Raw genomic sequence first — 19,039 nt, forward strand, 5'->3', positions numbered from 1 at the left:
TACATATATATTAAATAAATTATCGCCAAAATCGTCACACCGTCTACATTAAGATTTGCAACCCGTTAATTAAAATTTATCTATCCATTGCAACAACATACAATAAAAGGGATTAACTCAATTTCCAAATATTTCTAGAAATACTATAAATTTCATACACTTTACTAATCCATCATTATTGTTAATTTTATTGATACTTATAACTCGTCTTAAAAAAATTAAATTCCTGACAATAAATATTACGAGTTGTTGAAACATGTATTTAAATGTTACATAACGAATGGGTCTGAAATTTAGGCAGGATATTAATATTTGTTTCGATATTGCAAAAAATTAAATCTTTGTAAAAAAAAATATGTACACTCTGAAGAGAGATATTTATTTAAATGCACTCCTCAATAAATCCGACTTAAACTACTGTAAACTATTAGAACTAACTTTTAATCTAATCCAAGTAACAAATAAGAAATACGAAAGTCGTTAAAAAAATGCATAAAATAAAATGAATATTTGTAACTGTTTTCATTACTTTCTAATACAACTTAAATAAAAAACACTAATTTTCCAAAAATTGGTTTCTTAGGACCTAGGGTCATCTATCTTCTAGATGTTAAATGATCACAGAATGTCGACTTGCTTTATATAATACCAGAGGGCACCAGATCCGCTCCGCATTTGACGTTAATGACATTGGCGCCTCGCTGTTGATTTTGGCGGGAAATCGTTTATTGAGAAAAATTGTTCGTTATTTTCTCAAATTCTCATTGTTCTGGTCCTTATATTTGTGTTTTTAATTGTATCGTTTTTTTATTGTTATTGTAAGATTTAAAATAGCAGGGTGAATTAAATTATCAAAATGGTTAATGCACCAGGCAAGAACTACGTTTATAAAAGGGGTAAGCGAAAGAAAATTTTAGGTTATATCATTTAATAGTCATTTTCATTGTTAGATGGACGAGCAGAACAAGTTCATCTAGACAAAATCACCTTCCGTATTCAAAAATTATGTTACGGCTTAAACATGGACTATTTGGATCCTGTAAGTAATTTTTATAACCTAATTGCGATTAACCTATTGAATGTAACTAATTACACTGTAGGTTTCCATTACATTGAAAGTTGTAAATGGCTTATATCCGGGAGTTACAACTGTAGAATTAGATACTTTAGCTGCGGAAACTGCAGCAATGATGACCACTCAACATCCTGATTATGCGATACTTGCAGCACGGATTGCTGTATCGAATCTCCATAAGGAGACTAAAAAACAATTTAGTGGTAAGTTATTCCATTTGCACACTATGAGGGTATCGCAAAAGTGTCGAAAACAATCATTGTTGGTGTTTAAATTCTAATCATTATTGAGTTTCTTCTGTATTGTTGGTTGCCTAATTCATTAATGTCTGACAAATGTATTTTTTTTGAAAATGAAAGATTTAGGATTTACTAAAATTAAATGGGTCAATTAATTTTAAAACATTTATTAACAGATGTAATTGATGATCTTCACAAGGCTGTCAACACCAAAACCGGCCAAAAAACACCTCTTATATCTGACGAACATCACGCCATCATAATGAAAAACGCCAACCGTCTAAATTCTTGCATCATTTATGATCGAGATTTTTCCTATGATTATTTTGCATTTAAAATTTTGGAACGCACTTGCTTATTAAAAATTAACGGAAAAACCGCAGAACGCCCCCAGCATATGTTAATGCGAGTGGCGATTGGCATCCATGGTGAAGATTTAGAGAGTGCTGTTGAAACCTACAACTATATGTCTGAAAGATATTTCATCCATGCTAAAGCCACTCTTCTTTCCGCTGCCACTCCTGAACCAGATCTGTGTTCTTCATATTCAATTGCTATGCCAGACGACAGTCTAGACGGGATTTACGACTGCATTATGCAATGCGCCATCATTGGCAATAGTGGTGGCGGAGTTGGAGTTAACATTCAGAATATTAGAGCCAGAGGAACTGAAATAGCTGGTACTAATGGAGTGTCCAATGGGCTCATACCCATGTTAAGAGTTTTCAATAATTCGGCGTGTTATGTTAGCCAAACTGAGTCTTCAGAATCGCAAGCCATTTATCTAGAGCCTTGGCATGCCGATATTATGGAGTTTTTAAGCCTGAAAAAAGCAACAGGAATGGATGAATACAGAGCTAGAGATTTGATGTACGCCTTGTGGGTTCCAGATGTATTCATGCAACGTGTGAAAGAAAATAAAATGTGGTCTTTGATGTGCCCGCATCAATCACAAGGTCTGCCTGATTGCTGGGGCGAAGAATTTGAGAAACTGTATGAGAAATATGAAGCTGAAGGTAACTTTATTCAACAAATTCCAGCGCGAGATGTTTGGCGTGCCATCTGTATATCTCAAATGGAAACTGGAACACCATACATACTATACAAAGACGCTTGTAACAAAAAAAGTAACCAACAGAATTTAGGTACCATCAAAGGTGGAGGTTTATGCACAGAAATAATTCAGTACACATCACCGGAAGAAATCGCCGTTTGCGCTATGGCTTCCATTGCAGTGAACATGTTCGTCAATAATGAACGAAATGAATACGATTTTGAAAAACTAAAACAAGTAGTAAAAGCGGTGGCAAAGAATCTCAACAAAATTATCGACGTCAGTTTCTACCCTCTTCCTCAAGCCAAAGAATCGAATTTGCGTCATCGACCAATAGGAATCGGTGTTCAAGGTTTAGCAGACACTTTCATACTTTTACGTATGCCGTATGATAGTGAAAAAGCTCGTTTGTTGAATGTTCAAATCTTTGAAACTATTTACTATGCCGCATTGGAAGCTAGTTCTGAAATGGCTGAAAAAGACGGCACCTACTCTACTTATAAAGAGTCGCCAATAAGCAAAGGAATTCTTCAGTATGATATGTGGAACGTTGAGCCTACCAGTTTATGGGACTGGGTGGCTTTAAAACAAAGGATTGCCAAACATGGAGTTAGAAATTCACTATTAACAGCTGTGATGCCAACCACACAAACTGCTCATATTCTCGGTAATAACAAATCCACTGAACCTTATGCTTCTTATATTTACGCTAGACGTGTTACTTCTGGAGAATTTCAAGTTGTAAACCAGCATTTACTGAAAGACCTATCAGAGAAAAACCTTTGGAGCGGCACAATCAAAGAGCAAATTATCGCCAGTAACGGATCTATTCAAAATATTGCAGCAATTCCTGATGATTTAAAAGCAATTTACAAAACCGTATGGGAGTTATCTCAAAAAGTTGTGATTAACATGGCGGCCGACAGAGGTGCTTTTATTGATCAAAGTCAGTCTATGAACATCCACATTCCTATACCTAATTACCAAGTTATGAACTCTATGCATTTCTATGGGTGGGAGAAGGGTTTGAAAACTGGAATGCATCTCCTGAAGACAAACTCAACGGCCAACTCTGCTCAGTCAAAGGTTGATAAAACCACTGTGGTACTTTCTCACGAAAATGGAGTGAGCAATGGAATTAAAGGTAAAAACAAAAGAACAAAGGAAGAAGAAGAGGCGGCACTGATATGTTCTTTACAAAATCCTGGTGCCTGTGACATGTGTAGCGCTTAGAATAGTGTGTTTTCTTGTTCATTTTAGATTTAGGTTCCAAACCTGTATTCTTATATTTTTAAAAATAAATCTTACTACGAAATTCATCATTTTAGTTGTGACTTCAAGAAATTCGTTCAAAAACTTCAGAAATGTCTCTTAACGATTTTCCTCTTTTTATCTAACCATTCCTCCACACTACAGGGGTGATGAACAAATCTTTTATCGAAATGGATGAATCGACACTTCCTAATGATCCGGTGAACAGTGGGAACTGTATAACTGGTTGCATAACGTATATAAAATTGATTATAGCATCTCAACTTATAGACAAACTTATTTTATTTTATTCAATTATTCATTGTTTTCGGAGTCATCTACAATGCAAATTGTACAAGCATTAAATGCGTCGTTACTTTTTCCCCTTTATTGAGGATTAAATTATGTACAATAATAATTTCATATATGTATAACGTAATTTTGCGTACTTTAATGTACTGTCTTACAACAGTCCCTGTTCTTTTCTTTGTCTCGTTCAAATGTCAAAAGCATTAAGAACAGAAACAAACATTTCTATTTCTTAAATCTGAAGCATATATCTAAAATCTACTATTTCACAAGGGCCACTAGTTCCCTTGAAACTTGTTTTAATATTTTCTGATACCTAACTGGTACATAACATTAAGACATTTATTACATAACAGAACCCTAAAATAGTATGTACGCTTTAAACAATAAACTGAGCAAGTTTATTCCAAGCATATTTAGATCTAAACCTCTTCTGACCTCTCCAATAAAAAACATGTTTAAATATTTAAATAATTTTTAATTATTAAAAAAACTACACTTTGGTGCGCATTTTACGATTTTTTGGTGTAACCTGCGTAATCTAAATAAAATAATTAAGTAAATACTAGATAAAACTAAATTATAAAAATACAATCTGAGAATTAAATACTTCAAAAATCAACATTTCTGTCAAATTCTTCGGCCCCACTAACTGTGACCCCACACTTCTGGTATTCACCAACTTTCTTTTCAAAAAAGTTTGTCTTCCCCTCCATTGAAATCATGGTCATAAAATCAAATGGATTTGCGGTATTGTAGATTTTCTCACAACCCAATTCACCCAGCAACCTATCAGCAACAAACTCAATGTACTGACACATCAGTTGACAATTCATCCCAATCATACTGACAGGTAAAGCCTCACTTAAAAATTCTTTCTCTATTTTAACAGAATCCTGAATAATACTCTTAATGCGTTCCTTTGAGGGTTTCTGAACCAAATGTGAAAACATCAAACAAGCAAAGTCACAATGTAAACCCTCATCCCTTGAAATTAACTCATTGGAAAATGTAAGCCCTGGCATCAATCCGCGTTTCTTCAGCCAGAAAATTGATGCAAAGCTCCCTGAAAAGAAGATTCCTTCGACGGCAGCAAAAGCGACCACTCGTTCCCCAAAAGTAGCATTTTGACTACTGATCCACGAAAGGGCCCAATCAGCCTTCTTCTTGACACAAGGCAGGGTTCTGATTGCATTAAACAAGAAGTCTTTTTCATCAGGATCAGAAATGTAAGTCTCAATCAGCAAACTGTACATTTCTGAGTGGATGTTTTCTATGGCAATTTGAAAACCATAAAAGCAACGGGCTTCAGTTACCTGTACTTCCTGACTGAATCTTTCCACGAGGTTTTCATTAACTATACCATCTGAAGCTGCAAAGAATGCCAGCACGTGAGAGATGAAATAACGTTCGTCGTCATTGAGTTTGTTTTTCCAGTCATCTAAGTCTTTGGACAAGTCCACTTCCTCGGTTGCCCAGAATGAGGCTTCTGCTTGTTTGTACTTGGCCCAGATGTCTGGATACTGAATTGGGAAGATAACGAAACGTTGGGGGTTCTCTCTCAGCAGGGGTTCCAATTCTGGGTCAAAATCCATGTTGTCTCCATCTTGGATTCTGGGGCCTTCGTTTTCGTTTAGCTCGTTCTTTATAATGTTGCTTTTGTTGTTGGTGAGGATATATTTATTCCCGTTTTCTGTGATTGAATTTGGGATGTTTTCTTTATTGGCGAGCGGCATTTTGGTGCTAGAACGTATAATAAAACTAAATAAAAATTGCACAAGATTGCAGCAAAACCTTACCTAATGAATGTATGTTTTTCAACTTTACAAATATAATTAACACAGTGAATTATTCTGCACTATTCACAGGTGTATTCTGAACCTCATACATAAACGCGGTAAACCAAAACGAGTGGAAACACCCCGAATTAGCAAACCCTTTTATATGATGGTTAGAGCCACATACCGGTATAAACACAAATTTAGCGGGAAAATACTCAATTGGACAAACCAGTTGGAACACGCAGAAGAATGAAATGTGTCAGTGGCGTGCATTATAATTTTATCAGAAATAGTCAGTTACAAATTGCTAATATAAATATCTCATTATAACCATAAAACTCTTAAAATTAAAACGAAACTAACCATGCCTTATATTTAAAAATTCATGGTTAGTACAAACGGGTAATTTAATTTTATTGTATACATTAGAACGCCAATGATCTTCCGCAGGATAATTCTACGATGGAGGGAGTAACTCTCGTTGGCTAACGACAAATATAGAACGGGACAGTACCGTACTTAGTATATTTTGTAGACAATATTCAATCGTGCTAATCGCACATCAAATAATTTAAGACGATTCAAAAAAAGCCACATCAAAGGTTTAACACCTTCTAGAAAACTACCAATGTCAACTTTTGGAAGAAATGGTAGCTTTTTATTTAAAATCCAAAATTTAAAGGCAGGAGATGGTTACTATTAAATACCAGTGCCGAAACCAAAGAATATTTAGGTATAGGCGAAACTTGCGTTAGGCGCCCCTCCTCTACACATAAAAAGGCAATTTTACCAAACAGTTTTATTTATATTTTTTAATAACTACGCAAAACAGATACTATGATAAAATATAAAAAGAAAAAAAATCGAAATTATACATATAGGTATATAATATGTATACATTTTATATAAGTTCAAAAAAATTAACATTAAAAACCTGTCGCACCGGTTACACCTTTCTGAGTTTCCGTTCAAAATAAAAAAAGAATAATATCACATAACTCTTATAAAATTATAAATATTAATATAACACCTTATAAAATTTTATTGACGATAACGAGACGGACAGTAGTACAATGGTAAGGAATATTTATGGCTCACACCAGTTCACTCGAATTTGTCTGAGAACATTTGCCAGGTAGTTGTACTCATAAAATAATGGTCATTTCTGTTCATGAGTAACGAATAACGATGGTCCCTGCCCGGACTTGGGATTATTCTGGTTTCTAACATCTGGGGATTATCGGCTCGCGACAACTTAAGTTGTAAATATCTCTTGCTATTGTACCTCTGTCCATCTCGTTATTTCCAATAAAAGTTTATAGGGCACAATGAAATTTTCAAAATTATACAACATAATTTTTGGACGAATTTGGCGCCCCTTGTCATTGGCGCCCCTAGGCAAGGGCCTACTCGGCCTATAGCTAGTTTCGGCACTGTTAAATACTACAATTTTGATCAACTGTTTAGTCGTATGATAAGATCTCAAATAACATTACTTACTAACCTACTTTTGTGCTAAAACTGTGGTGCCAAAGTTTGAATTAAAAGTTCGCGCTAAAAAAAAACAGCGACGCGAAATCGCATTTGGATAATTTGATTTTGAAAAATGAATTTAAAAAATCCATGGAGATAATACCACAGGAGGAACTGTTCTTCGACGGTTGTCGTGCATGGCCAACTTTGACTAATTTCTTTTTCGATCTCGCGGTAGATAAACTGTAAAGTGCAACTGCTAACTTCTCAATTTTATAAATGAAGAAGGCTGTTAATAATGGAAATGCAGGTAGAAGCTGCAGGAGAAGTACCGCAGGTAGGAAGTATCGACCCTTTCCGTTTAAGTAATCTCACCATATAACTGTGGTAGTGCAAAGATTCAGTTGAGGCAGGGTCTAGAACCATTAACGCTACTCGCTTCATGTTTCTTTAATTGCTGAATTACATGTTGTTTTTGTTTTCTCTGACTACCAAAAAAAACTGTCAGCACGATACCATAATAGTGTGTACATTGCCATCCATTCAGTTTAGGTAAAATGTTGAAAACTAGAGATTGTGTATAGTTTTGGAAATTTTATTCTACCCTATAAAATCTTTTTGGCAATAACGAGGCGGACAGTATACGAAACTCACTTGTCATACACCTTGTAAAACTTTTATGACTTAAACGGCTTAAGTCAAACCACCCATAAGTCAAACTGGCTATTGTAAGCTTTATGGACCCAAACCGCAAGGATTATTACTGTTCAGTGTTGCCATAATGGAGCTGTAAAGTTTTACTAGGTATAATATGTGAACTAAGTTAAGTTATACATACAATAGCCAGTTTCATTTATAAAGGTGCTTTGGGCTTAAGCCGCTTAAGTTATAAAAGTTTTACAAGGTATGAGATAAAGTCTGGCTACTGATATTTGGAGATGACTTCAATGCGGGTAATGCGCTTAGGACGATTTATTGTTTACCTCAATTATTACGTTGTAAATGTGTGGATTAAGACTGTGTTTAAAGAAGTTTACGAATTTTTCGCGTACGGCACCGATTCTGTCGCAGGTAAAGAGACATTGATGTATCCGACCTGTGGCGGCACAATAACACGTCGGTAAGCAGAGAAAGATAAGTGGCCTCGTGGTCTAGTGGTTAGGATACTTGCCCGGAGAGTAAGAGGCGTGGGGTTCGAATCCCACCGAGGCACAACATTTTTCTCTGCTTACCTACACGACCGTTTATTGCAGTGGGCTTATCCCGCTGGTAAAAACCCTTAAGACGATTAGAGATTAATGAAGTCACCTCCAAACATCGGTAGCCAGGCTATATTTACAACTTAAAGTTGTCGCGTGCCGGTAATCCCCAGATGTTAGAAAGCAGAATAATCCAGGTGCGGACAGGGACCATCGTTGCATCGTTGAAAATGAGCATTATTTTTTGTGTACAACTATAGTGTTCCAAGTGCTTGTTCGTTTTTACGACTCCATCTTATTGTGAAGGAGTTAAGTGTTCCACAATAAGTCTCTGCCGCAAGTAATCCAGCGATCATAAACCATCGAGAGACCAACTGTCTACCACTACACAGGGCCGTACGCTTCCGTAAATCCTTAAGATGATTTATGGCACGGTTATTTACATTTTCAATAGAGTTCCTAACACTTGCGGTAATTGAGATTACAGTACCATAAAACGAAGTCCGTCTTGGACAACTATGCCTGCTAAATGTTCTCCGACAAATTCGGGTGAACTGGTGCATTGATTAAATGACTAGTGTGAGCCATGGTACAAGAAGACATGGTATGCTACTCCAGTGGATGAATTTTCGTTTGCTTTGTGCACCAACCACGTGACGTCACATTGCCTTGGAAACCGTGCCTGAAACGCTCTTCTGGCAACTGTAACCGCTGTCAAATGTCAATTTATCAGTGATATGTGAGGTTATATCGGAGGTTGAGATTCGGTTCAGTTTGTGGAAATGACTAACACCAGGTAGGGTTTCTCTATAGTTTATTTACACATTCGAATATCTTACACGTGGAACAGGAGACGATGCCAGTCTTCTTCGTTTCGATGTCGGCGGCAGAAGAGAGTACTTGCCGTACTCGCGCCTCCTTGTGTCCCCAGTTGGTCTCTGCGTCGGCGCCAGGTTCACCAATCACGAGTGGTGTTCGGTGAGCATATTGAGTTGCCTACTCGTAGGCGAGAGGAAGTAGTACGTGTGCGTTGTGTTGCCTACATCAACATCACAGCAACGCCACATACCCCCCCCCAAGTAACGGGTGACAGCTGTCAAAACGGCTGTCAGTTGTCATTCTCTGAAACGTGCGGGGAGTGTTGACCTGCGGCCTGACCTGGTAGTTTGAGTAACTTCCTGTGTTCGTACTGGGGATGGAGCCGGTGGTGGTTCTGGTTCTTGGAGAATAAAAGCGGGTTTTACTCTGTCGATATTCACTGTTGTTTCCCTACCGCCTACATTGACCTTTATTATCTTAGCAGTACGAGACAGAACAAGGTGTGGACTGGTGTAGGGCTGTTGGAGCGGTCTTCGCACGGTGTCGTCTCTTAGGAAAACATGGCTACATTTACTGAGCTCTGTGTGGACGAAGGTGCTTTGCCTAATGTGGTGCGACGCTGGAGTTGGGCGAAGTTTCCTCATGTGGTCCCGTAGTTTTTCTACAAAAGTAGTGGGTTCTACGGATCTGTCGATATTGCTGAAAAAGAATTCGCCTGGGACTTTCAGTTGCGTTCCGTAGGTCAGCTCTGCTGGTGAGTGTCCGATGTCTTCTTTGATGGCTGTACGTAACCCTAATAATACTGTAGGTAGAACGTCTAGCCAACTTTCCGCTTCATGGCACATGATGGCTGCCTTCATGGTTCGATGCCATCTCTCGATAAGGCCGTTGCTCTGGGGCCTATATGGCGTCGTCCGAGAGCGCTGAATGCCCAAAATTTTCGCCAAGGCATTCATGGTGGATGCTTCAAATTGTCGCCCTTGGTCGGTTGTAATTTGTCTTGGGCAACCGAATCTTGAAATCCATGTTTCGTAGAATGTCTTGGCGACTGTCTCTGCGGTCATGTCGGTCATGGGTGCGATCTCTGGCCACCTGGTGAAACGGTCAGACATAGTGAGGCAATACCTGTAGCTTTGAGAGGGAGGTAGCGGACCTACTATGTCGATGTGCACATGTTGGAACCGTTCTGTGACGTCATCGAAATGCTGTAATGGGGCTTTGGTGTGTCGGCCAACTTTGGATCGCTGGCAAGGGATGCAGCTTCGTGCCCACTTCATTATGTGACTCTCCATAAATGGCCACACAAATCGCTTCTTGATGAGCTTACTGGTCGCTCGGCCGCTGGGGTGTGAGAGGTTGTGAAATCCTTCAAAAATTACTTTTCTCGAATCTTGTGGAACGTATGGTCTGACCACCCCCGTTGACGTGTCACACCAGATAGCCTTCTGGCCGGCCTGTGGGGTGAGTTTTTCTAACTGCAGGCTTGTTGTATCAGAGTTTAAAAGTGTTTTTAGTTCGGCGTCTTTTTCTTGTTCCTTGGCTAAGTCGTCGGTGTCAATGAACGTAGGAATTGTGATTTCATTGACCCTTGAAAGTGTGTCTGCAACTGTGTTTTGTTCACCTGAAATGTGGATAATGTTGGTAGAAAACTGGCCGATGAAATCTAGCTGCCTGACTTGTCTTGGGGATGCTTTGCCTGCTTTCTGCTGAAACGCGTAGACGAGGGGTTTGTGGTCGGTGAGTATGCAAAAGTCTCTGCCTTCCACCATGTGCCTGAAGAATTTTATGGTTTCGTAGACTGCAAGCAGCTCACGATCGTATGCGCTGTAGTTGCGCTGCTCCTTGCTAAGTTTTCTGGAGAAGAAACCTAAAGGTTGCCAGGTCCCATTGGAGTGCTGCTCTAGTACGCCCCCGATTGCGTAATCAGAAGCATCGGTGATAATTCTGAGCGGCAGATTTTCGGCGGGATGTGCCAGAAGCGCGGCGTTGGCTAACTCTGTCTTGCACGTTTCAAAAGCAGCTTCAGCTTCCTCTGTCCATTCGACTATTGTTTTGTCATTCTTCCGCGCGCTGTTCAGATATTGGTGAAGTGGTGTTTGGGTCTGGGCTGCGTGGGGAATGAAACGTCGGTAGAAGTTGATCATGCCAAGGAACCGTCGCAGATCTTGAACTGTCTTTGGTTTGGGGAATTCGCGGATTGCACTGACCGACGTCTCAAGTGGTTTGGTTCCACTCCCGGAAATCGTATGTCCTAAATATTTCACTTCGGCTTCACCAAACACGCACTTGGTCAGGTTAATCACTATGTGATGCTCCCGTAACCGAGAAAATAACATTTTTAGATGTTCGACGTGCTCTGCTTCATCTCGGGAGAACACTAAGATGTCGTCTATATACACATAGCAGAAATCAAGGTCACTTATTAGAGAGTTCAGGTGTCTTTGGAAAGTCTGCGCGGCATTACGTAGTCCGAACGTCATAACTGTAAACTCGAAGAGCCCAAACGGAGTGCACACGGCTGTTTTAGGAATGTCTTCTTCAGCCACGGGAATTTGATGGTATGCGCGCACTAGGTCTATGGTGGAGAACACACTCTTACCCTCGAGTCTGTAGGTGAAGTCCTGTATATGAGGGATGGGGTAGCTGTCAGACACTGTCACGTTGTTTAGGCGCCTATAGTCGCCACATGGACGCCATTCACCAGGGAGTTTCTTTGGGACAAGGTGAAGCGGACTAGCCCAGGGGCTCTTGGATGGTCGGCACCAGCCCTGTTCCATCATGTATTGGAATTCGGCTTTCGCCACTCTCAACTTCTCGGGTGCAAGCCTGCGGGGAGCTTCTGCGACCGGGGGACCTCTGGTGATGATGTGGTGGAACACGTTGCCCCTGTGCTTCGTTCCAGGTGGCGGTGGGCGTGTAATTTCTGCGAAATCCGCTAGCAGTGCGTGATATGGCGTCGTCTTGGCCACTGTCGTGATCTGAGGCGATTTGCATATAGCCAGGGTTCTGCGAGTTGATAAGAGGGTGGCTGCGTCTACGAGGCGTCGGTTGCGGAGATCAGGTAGGAGGTTGTGATGCCTCAGGAAGTCTGCTCCGATGATGGGTTTGCCTACGTCTGCCACTATAAATACCCACTTGAACGGACGTTTCAACTTGAGATCAAGGAACATTAGCTTTTGGCCGTAGGTTCTGATCGCGCTGTCGTTGGCCGCGAAGAGCGTTGTCTCAGCTGGGCTGAGATGTTGTCTGCCTGAGAACAATCTCTTGGGTAACACGGAAACTTCTGCCCCCGTGTCGATTAAATATCGGGTACCTGATTTTGGGTCGGTGATGAAGAGGCGTTGTGTTTGCGCTGCGTCGTGGACCACCTCAATCGTCGACGGCGCCTCTAGTTTGACGGCCTTTTGTAGTCACAGGGTTTGGCGCATCTTCTGGCGTTTGCTCCAAACCGATTGTGATAATAGCAGATATTATCGTCCTGCGGATTCGACCTTGACCTAAATTTGGCGCGATTCCAGTTTTCGCCTTGCCCATGGCGCCTTCTGTCGTCTGCGAGTTGGTTTACTGTGGTCGATAAAGTTACGAACTGCTTCTGCAGTGCCGTAATGGCGGCAGCCATTCCATCTTCTTGCGCCGGTGTAACGGTTTGAGAGGCGTGCGCGGAGGTACCGCGATTTAGGGCACCAATATTTGCTGTGATGGCGCTGGTATGGTGGATTTCGGTCAATTTGTCCGCTATGGTCGCCATTTTGTCCAGCGTTTCTTTATCGTTTGCGGCGAGGATCATCTGTAGTTGTGGGGGTAAACGCTGCAACCACAGAGTCTTGAGGACGTCACCGCTGATCCCCTTACCCGCTAGGGCTTCCATTTCTCTTAGTAGTTGTGACGGCTGCTTGTCCTCTAACTCTATTTCGTACATGAGCTTCCGTAGTCGTTTTTCGGGGGTGTCTGCATAGGCGGCGATCAATCTGGATTTTATGCTTTCGTACTTTGTCTCTTCTGTTGGGGGGTTGGCGACCAAATCGGCAACCGGTTGGAGCGTCGCGCAGTCTAAGGCGGTTACTACGGTCCAGTACTTGGTCTGGTCGGACCTGATTCTCGCGCAATTAAATTGGGCTTCGACTTGTGCAAACCAAAGCACCGTGTCTCGCTGCCAGAATGTCGGTAGCTTCAGATTTGAACCACTTCTTACCTCATCAAGGGCTTGTTTGTTGGAGATGGTAGCCAGTTGTGTCTGGAACTGGCAAATTACTTCTTGTTGTTCCTGCAGTTTCTTTTGCATTTCTTCCATGGTGCTAGCTCTTCCTATTTTCTTTCCGGGGTCACCAATGTGGAAATGACTAACACCAGGTAGGGTTTCTCTATAGTTTATTTACACATTCGAATATCTTACACGTGGAACAGGAGACGATGCCAGTCTTCTTCGTTTCGATGTCGGCGGCAGAAGAGAGTACTTGCCGTACTCGCGCCTCCTTGTGTCCCCAGTTGGTCTCTGCGTCGGCGCCAGGTTCACCAATCACGAGTGGTGTTCGGTGAGCATATTGAGTTGCCTACTCGTAGGCGAGAGGAAGTAGTACGTGTGCGTTGTGTTGCCTACATCAACATCACAGCAACGCCACAAGTTTTTAATCATGGGTTAACTTATCTTCGAATGTGCTAAGCTGAAATCAGATGCTAATAAGTTAATAATATGTGTTCAGAATTTGGGATCGTTCCTTGATGGTGATACTACGAACATGCAACAAGGTAGAATTTAAAGTTGGCGGTTATGACAGCCACATGACGTCACACAAAATTCGCAATATCATACCATGTCTTCTTGTACCATGGTGTAAGCCATAAATATTTCTTACCATTGTATTACTGTCCGTCTCGTTATTGTCAATAAAATTTTATAGGGTAGAATGAAATTTCCAAAACAGTATAGTTAACACGTTGTGTTTATGTGATCGAAATTTCATCGCATTTTGAAAGAGATTAATAAAATTATTCACACCAAATTTTTGTGTCGTAAATTCAAGGTCACTTTTCCACCTTTGCAGTTCACCACACATTCCGCCATTCCAAAACACAACGCAGGGTCCCCATCTTATTGACGATTAATGTTCGTGGCCTCTTTTCAAATGTTCGCGTTTTCTTTTAACTTTGTTCACATGCCAATTTTTGGCGGAATGTTTGGGTTGTCATAGTATCAATTAGATCATAATTACATATTTTGTTATTATCAGAGGATTTGACATACACTCGAATTCAATTAATTTCTACAATATTTTAACTAAGATTAAGTTAATTACGCATTTAACGAAGGGTTTAGCGACGTCAAATATTTAATTAAGTTTCTGTAAAGCAGCTCTAATTAGAGTTATTAACATTTCTTGCAGAAATTAATAAAATCTTACACATTCTTAGTAAGTTTTTCTAATTGTATTTTTTCATCTCAACACGCTCACTGATGTTTTTTAATGCATACCCTTGTTCTAGAAACATATAAATCTTTCCAAGTAAATTATATTTTTGCAATATTATATATCCCAATTTTTTGGAAGACTTTATTTCCAAGTACATTTTTACAATTTTTAACCGATATTTTTTCGAACCTGAATAATGTTAATACGGTCCTGTCGCTTTTGCGCAAATGTTTCCAGAGTGCGCCACTATCCAGACCACCATTGGAGGTTGACATTTCGATTTTCGACGCTTTTAATTAAATTTGGCGGGAAAACTCGTAAACACTGTCTAACAGTTGCTTTGTTCCATTCTCGAATTTATGTAAGCTTTAATTATTTTTTTTTTGTAAGTTGTGAGTATGACGCTAAAGAGCACCATGGTGAATACTCCAACTAAAAATTACGTCTGTAAACGAGGTAAGTTTTTCAATTTTAAGGTTATAATACACAATTATTTCTCTCTATTTTTTTAGACGGCCGAAGAGAAGAAGTTTATCTTGATAAAATTACTTCTCGCATTCAAAAATTATGTTACGGCTTAAATATGGACTATGTGGATCCCGTAAGACCGTACCATAATATTGTTTCATTTAATGCAATCGAAGCGGTTTTAGGTCTCCATTACATTAAAAGTTATCAGCGGTTTATATCCAGGTATCACGAGCGTTGAGTTGGATACTTTAGCTGCCGAAACAGCAGCTATGATGACCACCCATCATCCAGATTATGCAATTCTTGCAGCTCGAATTGCTTTATCAAATCTTCATAAAGAAACAAAGAAACAGTTTAGTGGTAAGTTGTATGAAGGAAGTGAGTCATTCCTTATCTTGGACTCATTTTTTTATTTACTTTTTATTGTAGAATCAACTCTTGCAAAATATTGTACATATACTAATGTTTATCTTTTACTTGTTATAACATGTTTGTGTTTGATGAAATATCATAAAAAACAATTTTTGATCATCTTAAGGATACGCATACTAAAAATGATCACTTTGTCTGATTATTTCTAAATAATTAGACAATTATTGTACTAAAATCAAGAACAAAATTACACAATTACACTCAAATTTGTACACGCAGTTTTTAATTTTTATCATAATACTATGTCAGCGTAGTTTATGTTATGCAGAAAATTAAAAACAAAAATTTTCATAGTGGTTTTTCACATTTAACATCAATGACTGTTTTTTAATGTAGACAACGTTAATATTGTTATGAATTGTTTCTTTTTTTAACAGATGTAATTGATGATCTTTATAACGCTGTCAGCAATAAAACCGGCCGAAAAACCCCGATGATTTCTGAGGAAGTTCATGCTGTCGTTATGAAAAATGCCGACCGTCTAAACTCTTGCATTATTTACGACCGAGATTTCTCATACAACTACTTTGGTTTCAAAACCTTGGAACGTTCATATTTGTTAAAAATAAACGGCAAAATTGCTGAACGCCCACAACACATGTTAATGCGAGTAGCCGTTGGTATTCACTGCAAAGACATAGAGGCCGCTATTGAAACCTACAATTACATGTCAGAGAGATACTTCACCCATGCAAGCCCCACAATGTTCGCTGCTGGTACTCCAAGACCGCAATTGTCCTCCTGTTTCTTGGTAACTATGCCAGAGGATAATCTGGATGGCATTTACCAGTGCCTTATACAATGTGCCAAAATTTCCAAAACAGCGGGTGGTTTAGGCGTCAGCGTGCATAATATCAGGGCCAAAGGAACACAGTTTAAGAATAGTAAGAATGAAAAACTATCTAAAGGGTTGGTGCCATTGCTTAAAGTATTAAATAATTCTGCGCGATATGTAGACCAAGGCGGTAATAAACGTCCAGGAGCTTGTGCTATTTATCTAGAACCTTGGCATGCGGACATTATGGATTTTTTGAATTTGAAGAAAAACACAGGAAGGGAGGATGAGCGAGCCCGTGATTTGTTCTATGCTTTGTGGACTCCTGATCTCTTTATGAAGAGAGTGGACGCCAACGAAAACTGGTCTTTGATGTGTCCTTATCAATCGCCGGGTCTTGCGGATTGTTGGGGAGAGGAATTTGAAAAGTTGTATGAAAAATATGAAGCTGAAGGTCGTTATGTTAGGCAGTTACCAGCACGTGACGTATGGCGTGCGATTTACGCATCACAGGTAGAAACAGGAACGCCGTACATGTTGTACAAAGACGCTTGTAACAGAAAGAGCAACCAACAAAATCTTGGAACAATCAGAAGCAGCAACTTATGCACAGAAATCGTCGAATATACTTCTAAAGATGAAATCGCTGTTTGTAACTTGGCGTCTATTGCAGTAAACATGTTTGTTAATCCAGAGAGAGATGGATATGATTTTGAGAAATTAAAGGAAGTAGTGAAAGTAGTAACCAAGAATCTCAATAAGATCATCGACGTTAATTATTATCCACTGCCAGAAGCTAGAAATTCGAATATGCGCCATAGACCAATAGGAATCGGCGTTCAGGGTTTAGCAGACGCTTTTATACTTTTACGCTTACCCTTTGATAGTAATGAAGCTCGTCTACTTAACAAACAAATATTTGAGACGTTGTACTATGGAGCGCTGGAGGCGAGTTCAGAAATTGCAGAAAAAGACGGTCCATATACAACGTATGAAGGATCACCAGTCAGCAAAGGCATCTTACAGTATGACATGTGGAATGTTACTCCAACAAATCTTTGGGATTGGTCTTCCTTAAAACAAAAATTAGCTAAACACGGAATTCGCAATTCATTACTTTTAGCTCCAATGCCTACAGCTTCTACTGCCCAAATCTTGGGTAACAACGAATCTACTGAGCCTTACACTTCCAACATGTACGTGAGACGTGTTCTATCTGGCGAACTACAAGTCGTTAATCAACACCTACTCAAAGACTTAACCAAAAGGGGCCTTTGGAACGACGACATGAAAAATCAAATCATTGCGAACTACGGTTCAGTTCAAAACATTCCTGGAATTCCCGACGATCTGAAGACGATTTATAAAACCGTTTGGGAAATTTCCCAGAAAGTTATTATTGATATGGCTGCAGATAGAGGTGCATTTATTGATCAGAGCCAATCTATGAATATTCATATAGCGTCGCCGGATTATCAGAAAATAACGTCCATGCACTTTTATGGATGGAAGAAGGGTTTGAAAACTGGAATGTATTACTTGAGAACAAAACCAGCAGCCAACCCCATTCAGTTCACTGTGGATAAAAGCAAGTTGGTTACCCGCCAAGAAAATGGTGTTAGTAATGGTGTCAAAGAAAAGGAAGATGGCCGAAAGCTTACTCCACAGGAAGAAGCCGCTCTCGTGTGCTCGATACAGAATCCTGGAGCATGTGAAATGTGTAGTTCTTAAGTAAATGATTGATTTATTTGTACTCTTTCATTGTGTTTTCGTTTATTTTTAGTAATACCGTACTTTAGTTGAAACGAAATATTCCTTTAAAAAATATATATTTAAAATAAAATGTTTCATATTCTAGAAAGTTAGGTAATTGCGTGATTAGTAATAAAAAATTCAGAAAGTCTGGTTTAACTGAATTAAAATAGCAACAAAAAAACGCTCAAAGGAGAAATCCAGTTCAATTTTATTAGTATAAATATGAGAAAACTACTTATGCACTTTAAACATTGGGCCATGCCCTGGAACAATGTAATCTGCAATATCCAAAATTTTCTTTCTATTAATTATTTGCAATTCCTGTGAATCACTTCCTGCAGACTTCCATATACTGTCATCACGCAAGTCTTCTTCTTTTTCAAACAAATCACCAGTAATGGCCACTACGCCATCATCAGTCTCGACAATTACAGAAACATCTTGTAGAGTGTGCCCTGGTGTAGGAACAACTTTCACCTTGTCATTAATAACATATTCTTTTCCTGATTGAAAATCATGATAAAAATATGTATATTGTTGAGAAATACAAAAACCTACAATGTGAACTGCTTTGGGAAACAAATAGTTGCATCCAATGTGATCAGAATGCCCATGAGTACATATTACAAACTCTATTTGATTGCAATTTATTCCATTCTTGTATAATGCTTCTGTAAGTCTGTCTCCATCCCAAGAGGTCATTGTATCTATTACTATGTTTGTCCGACCTTTTATTAAAGTACAAGTACAATTAGCGAGCATAGAAGTACCTTCGTCTTTTGAATAACCATCATAAAGGACAATAACTTGAGGATCTTTACCAATTTCCATTTTACTAATATTGATTGTTTAGTACTATAAAATTAGCAATTTACACTAGAGTCTCTCAGGTATTTTGATCAAAGATATTCCAGGTACTACACATGAAGAACTGAAGAACACTTTGTACCCTCCATACACCAAACGTGTGAGTTTGACTTTGCTACCAATATATCGCG

At 39.3% G+C, this 19,039-nt stretch overlaps 4 protein-coding genes and 1 non-coding gene across 5 annotated transcripts; 3 read left to right on the forward strand and 2 right to left on the reverse strand.

Moving 5' to 3' along the window:
• Positions 1-703: 703 nt before the first annotated feature.
• LOC135130661 (ribonucleoside-diphosphate reductase large subunit-like) lies at positions 704-3,687 on the forward strand. The gene is made up of 4 exons (XM_064058091.1): positions 704-896; positions 951-1,039; positions 1,101-1,278; positions 1,491-3,687. Exons 1-4 carry the CDS (start codon positions 857-859, stop codon positions 3,599-3,601), a joined length of 2,418 nt encoding a protein of 805 aa, XP_063914161.1. The 5' UTR covers positions 704-856; the 3' UTR covers positions 3,602-3,687.
• A 698-nt stretch (positions 3,688-4,385) lies between these two features.
• LOC135130672 (ribonucleoside-diphosphate reductase subunit M2 B) lies at positions 4,386-5,949 on the reverse strand. Its single transcript, XM_064058102.1, has 2 exons — positions 5,728-5,949; positions 4,386-5,671 (listed from the first exon to the last, which is right to left on the reverse strand). The coding sequence occupies exon 2, from the start codon at positions 5,662-5,664 to the stop codon at positions 4,540-4,542; it is 1,125 nt and encodes a 374-aa protein (XP_063914172.1). The 5' UTR covers positions 5,665-5,671; positions 5,728-5,949; the 3' UTR covers positions 4,386-4,539.
• A 2,373-nt stretch (positions 5,950-8,322) lies between these two features.
• Trnas-gga (transfer RNA serine (anticodon GGA)) lies at positions 8,323-8,396 on the forward strand. The gene has a single exon. It is a non-coding gene; the product is annotated as a tRNA-Ser (tRNA).
• A 6,372-nt stretch (positions 8,397-14,768) lies between these two features.
• Positions 14,769-18,129, forward strand: LOC135130678 (ribonucleoside-diphosphate reductase large subunit-like). The gene is made up of 4 exons (XM_064058116.1): positions 14,769-15,064; positions 15,121-15,209; positions 15,262-15,439; positions 15,889-18,129. The coding sequence occupies exons 1-4, from the start codon at positions 15,007-15,009 to the stop codon at positions 18,015-18,017; spliced, it is 2,454 nt and encodes an 817-aa protein (XP_063914186.1). The 5' UTR covers positions 14,769-15,006; the 3' UTR covers positions 18,018-18,129.
• A 102-nt stretch (positions 18,130-18,231) lies between these two features.
• On the reverse strand, positions 18,232-19,039 carry LOC135122563 (metallo-beta-lactamase domain-containing protein 1-like). Its single transcript, XM_064046829.1, has one exon. It carries the CDS (start codon positions 18,870-18,872, stop codon positions 18,273-18,275), a length of 600 nt encoding a protein of 199 aa, XP_063902899.1. The 5' UTR covers positions 18,873-19,039; the 3' UTR covers positions 18,232-18,272.

This window comes from Zophobas morio, unplaced genomic scaffold (genome assembly GCF_036711695.1).
Source record: "Zophobas morio isolate AGI-343-1 ecotype UQ-CSIRO unplaced genomic scaffold, CSIRO_AGI_Zmor_V1 ptg000002l, whole genome shotgun sequence".
NCBI lineage: Eukaryota > Metazoa > Arthropoda > Insecta > Coleoptera > Tenebrionidae > Zophobas > Zophobas morio.

Coding starts and splice junctions, on each gene's coding strand:
- LOC135130661 (XM_064058091.1), top strand. CDS start 857: ATGGTTAATGCACCAGGCAAGAACTACGTTTATAAAAGGG. Junction 1,040..1,100: donor ACATGGACTATTTGGATCCT/GTAAGTAATTTT, acceptor ATTACACTGTAG/GTTTCCATTACATTGAAAGT. Junction 1,279..1,490: donor GACTAAAAAACAATTTAGTG/GTAAGTTATTCC, acceptor ATTTATTAACAG/ATGTAATTGATGATCTTCAC.
- LOC135130672 (XM_064058102.1), bottom strand. CDS start 5,664: ATGCCGCTCGCCAATAAAGAAAACATCCCAAATTCAATCACAGAAAAC.
- LOC135130678 (XM_064058116.1), top strand. CDS start 15,007: ATGACGCTAAAGAGCACCATGGTGAATACTCCAACTAAAAATTACGTC. Junction 15,210..15,261: donor ATATGGACTATGTGGATCCC/GTAAGACCGTAC, acceptor AAGCGGTTTTAG/GTCTCCATTACATTAAAAGT. Junction 15,440..15,888: donor AACAAAGAAACAGTTTAGTG/GTAAGTTGTATG, acceptor TTTTTTTAACAG/ATGTAATTGATGATCTTTAT.
- LOC135122563 (XM_064046829.1), bottom strand. CDS start 18,872: ATGGAAATTGGTAAAGATCCTCAAGTTATTGTCCTTTATGATGGTTAT.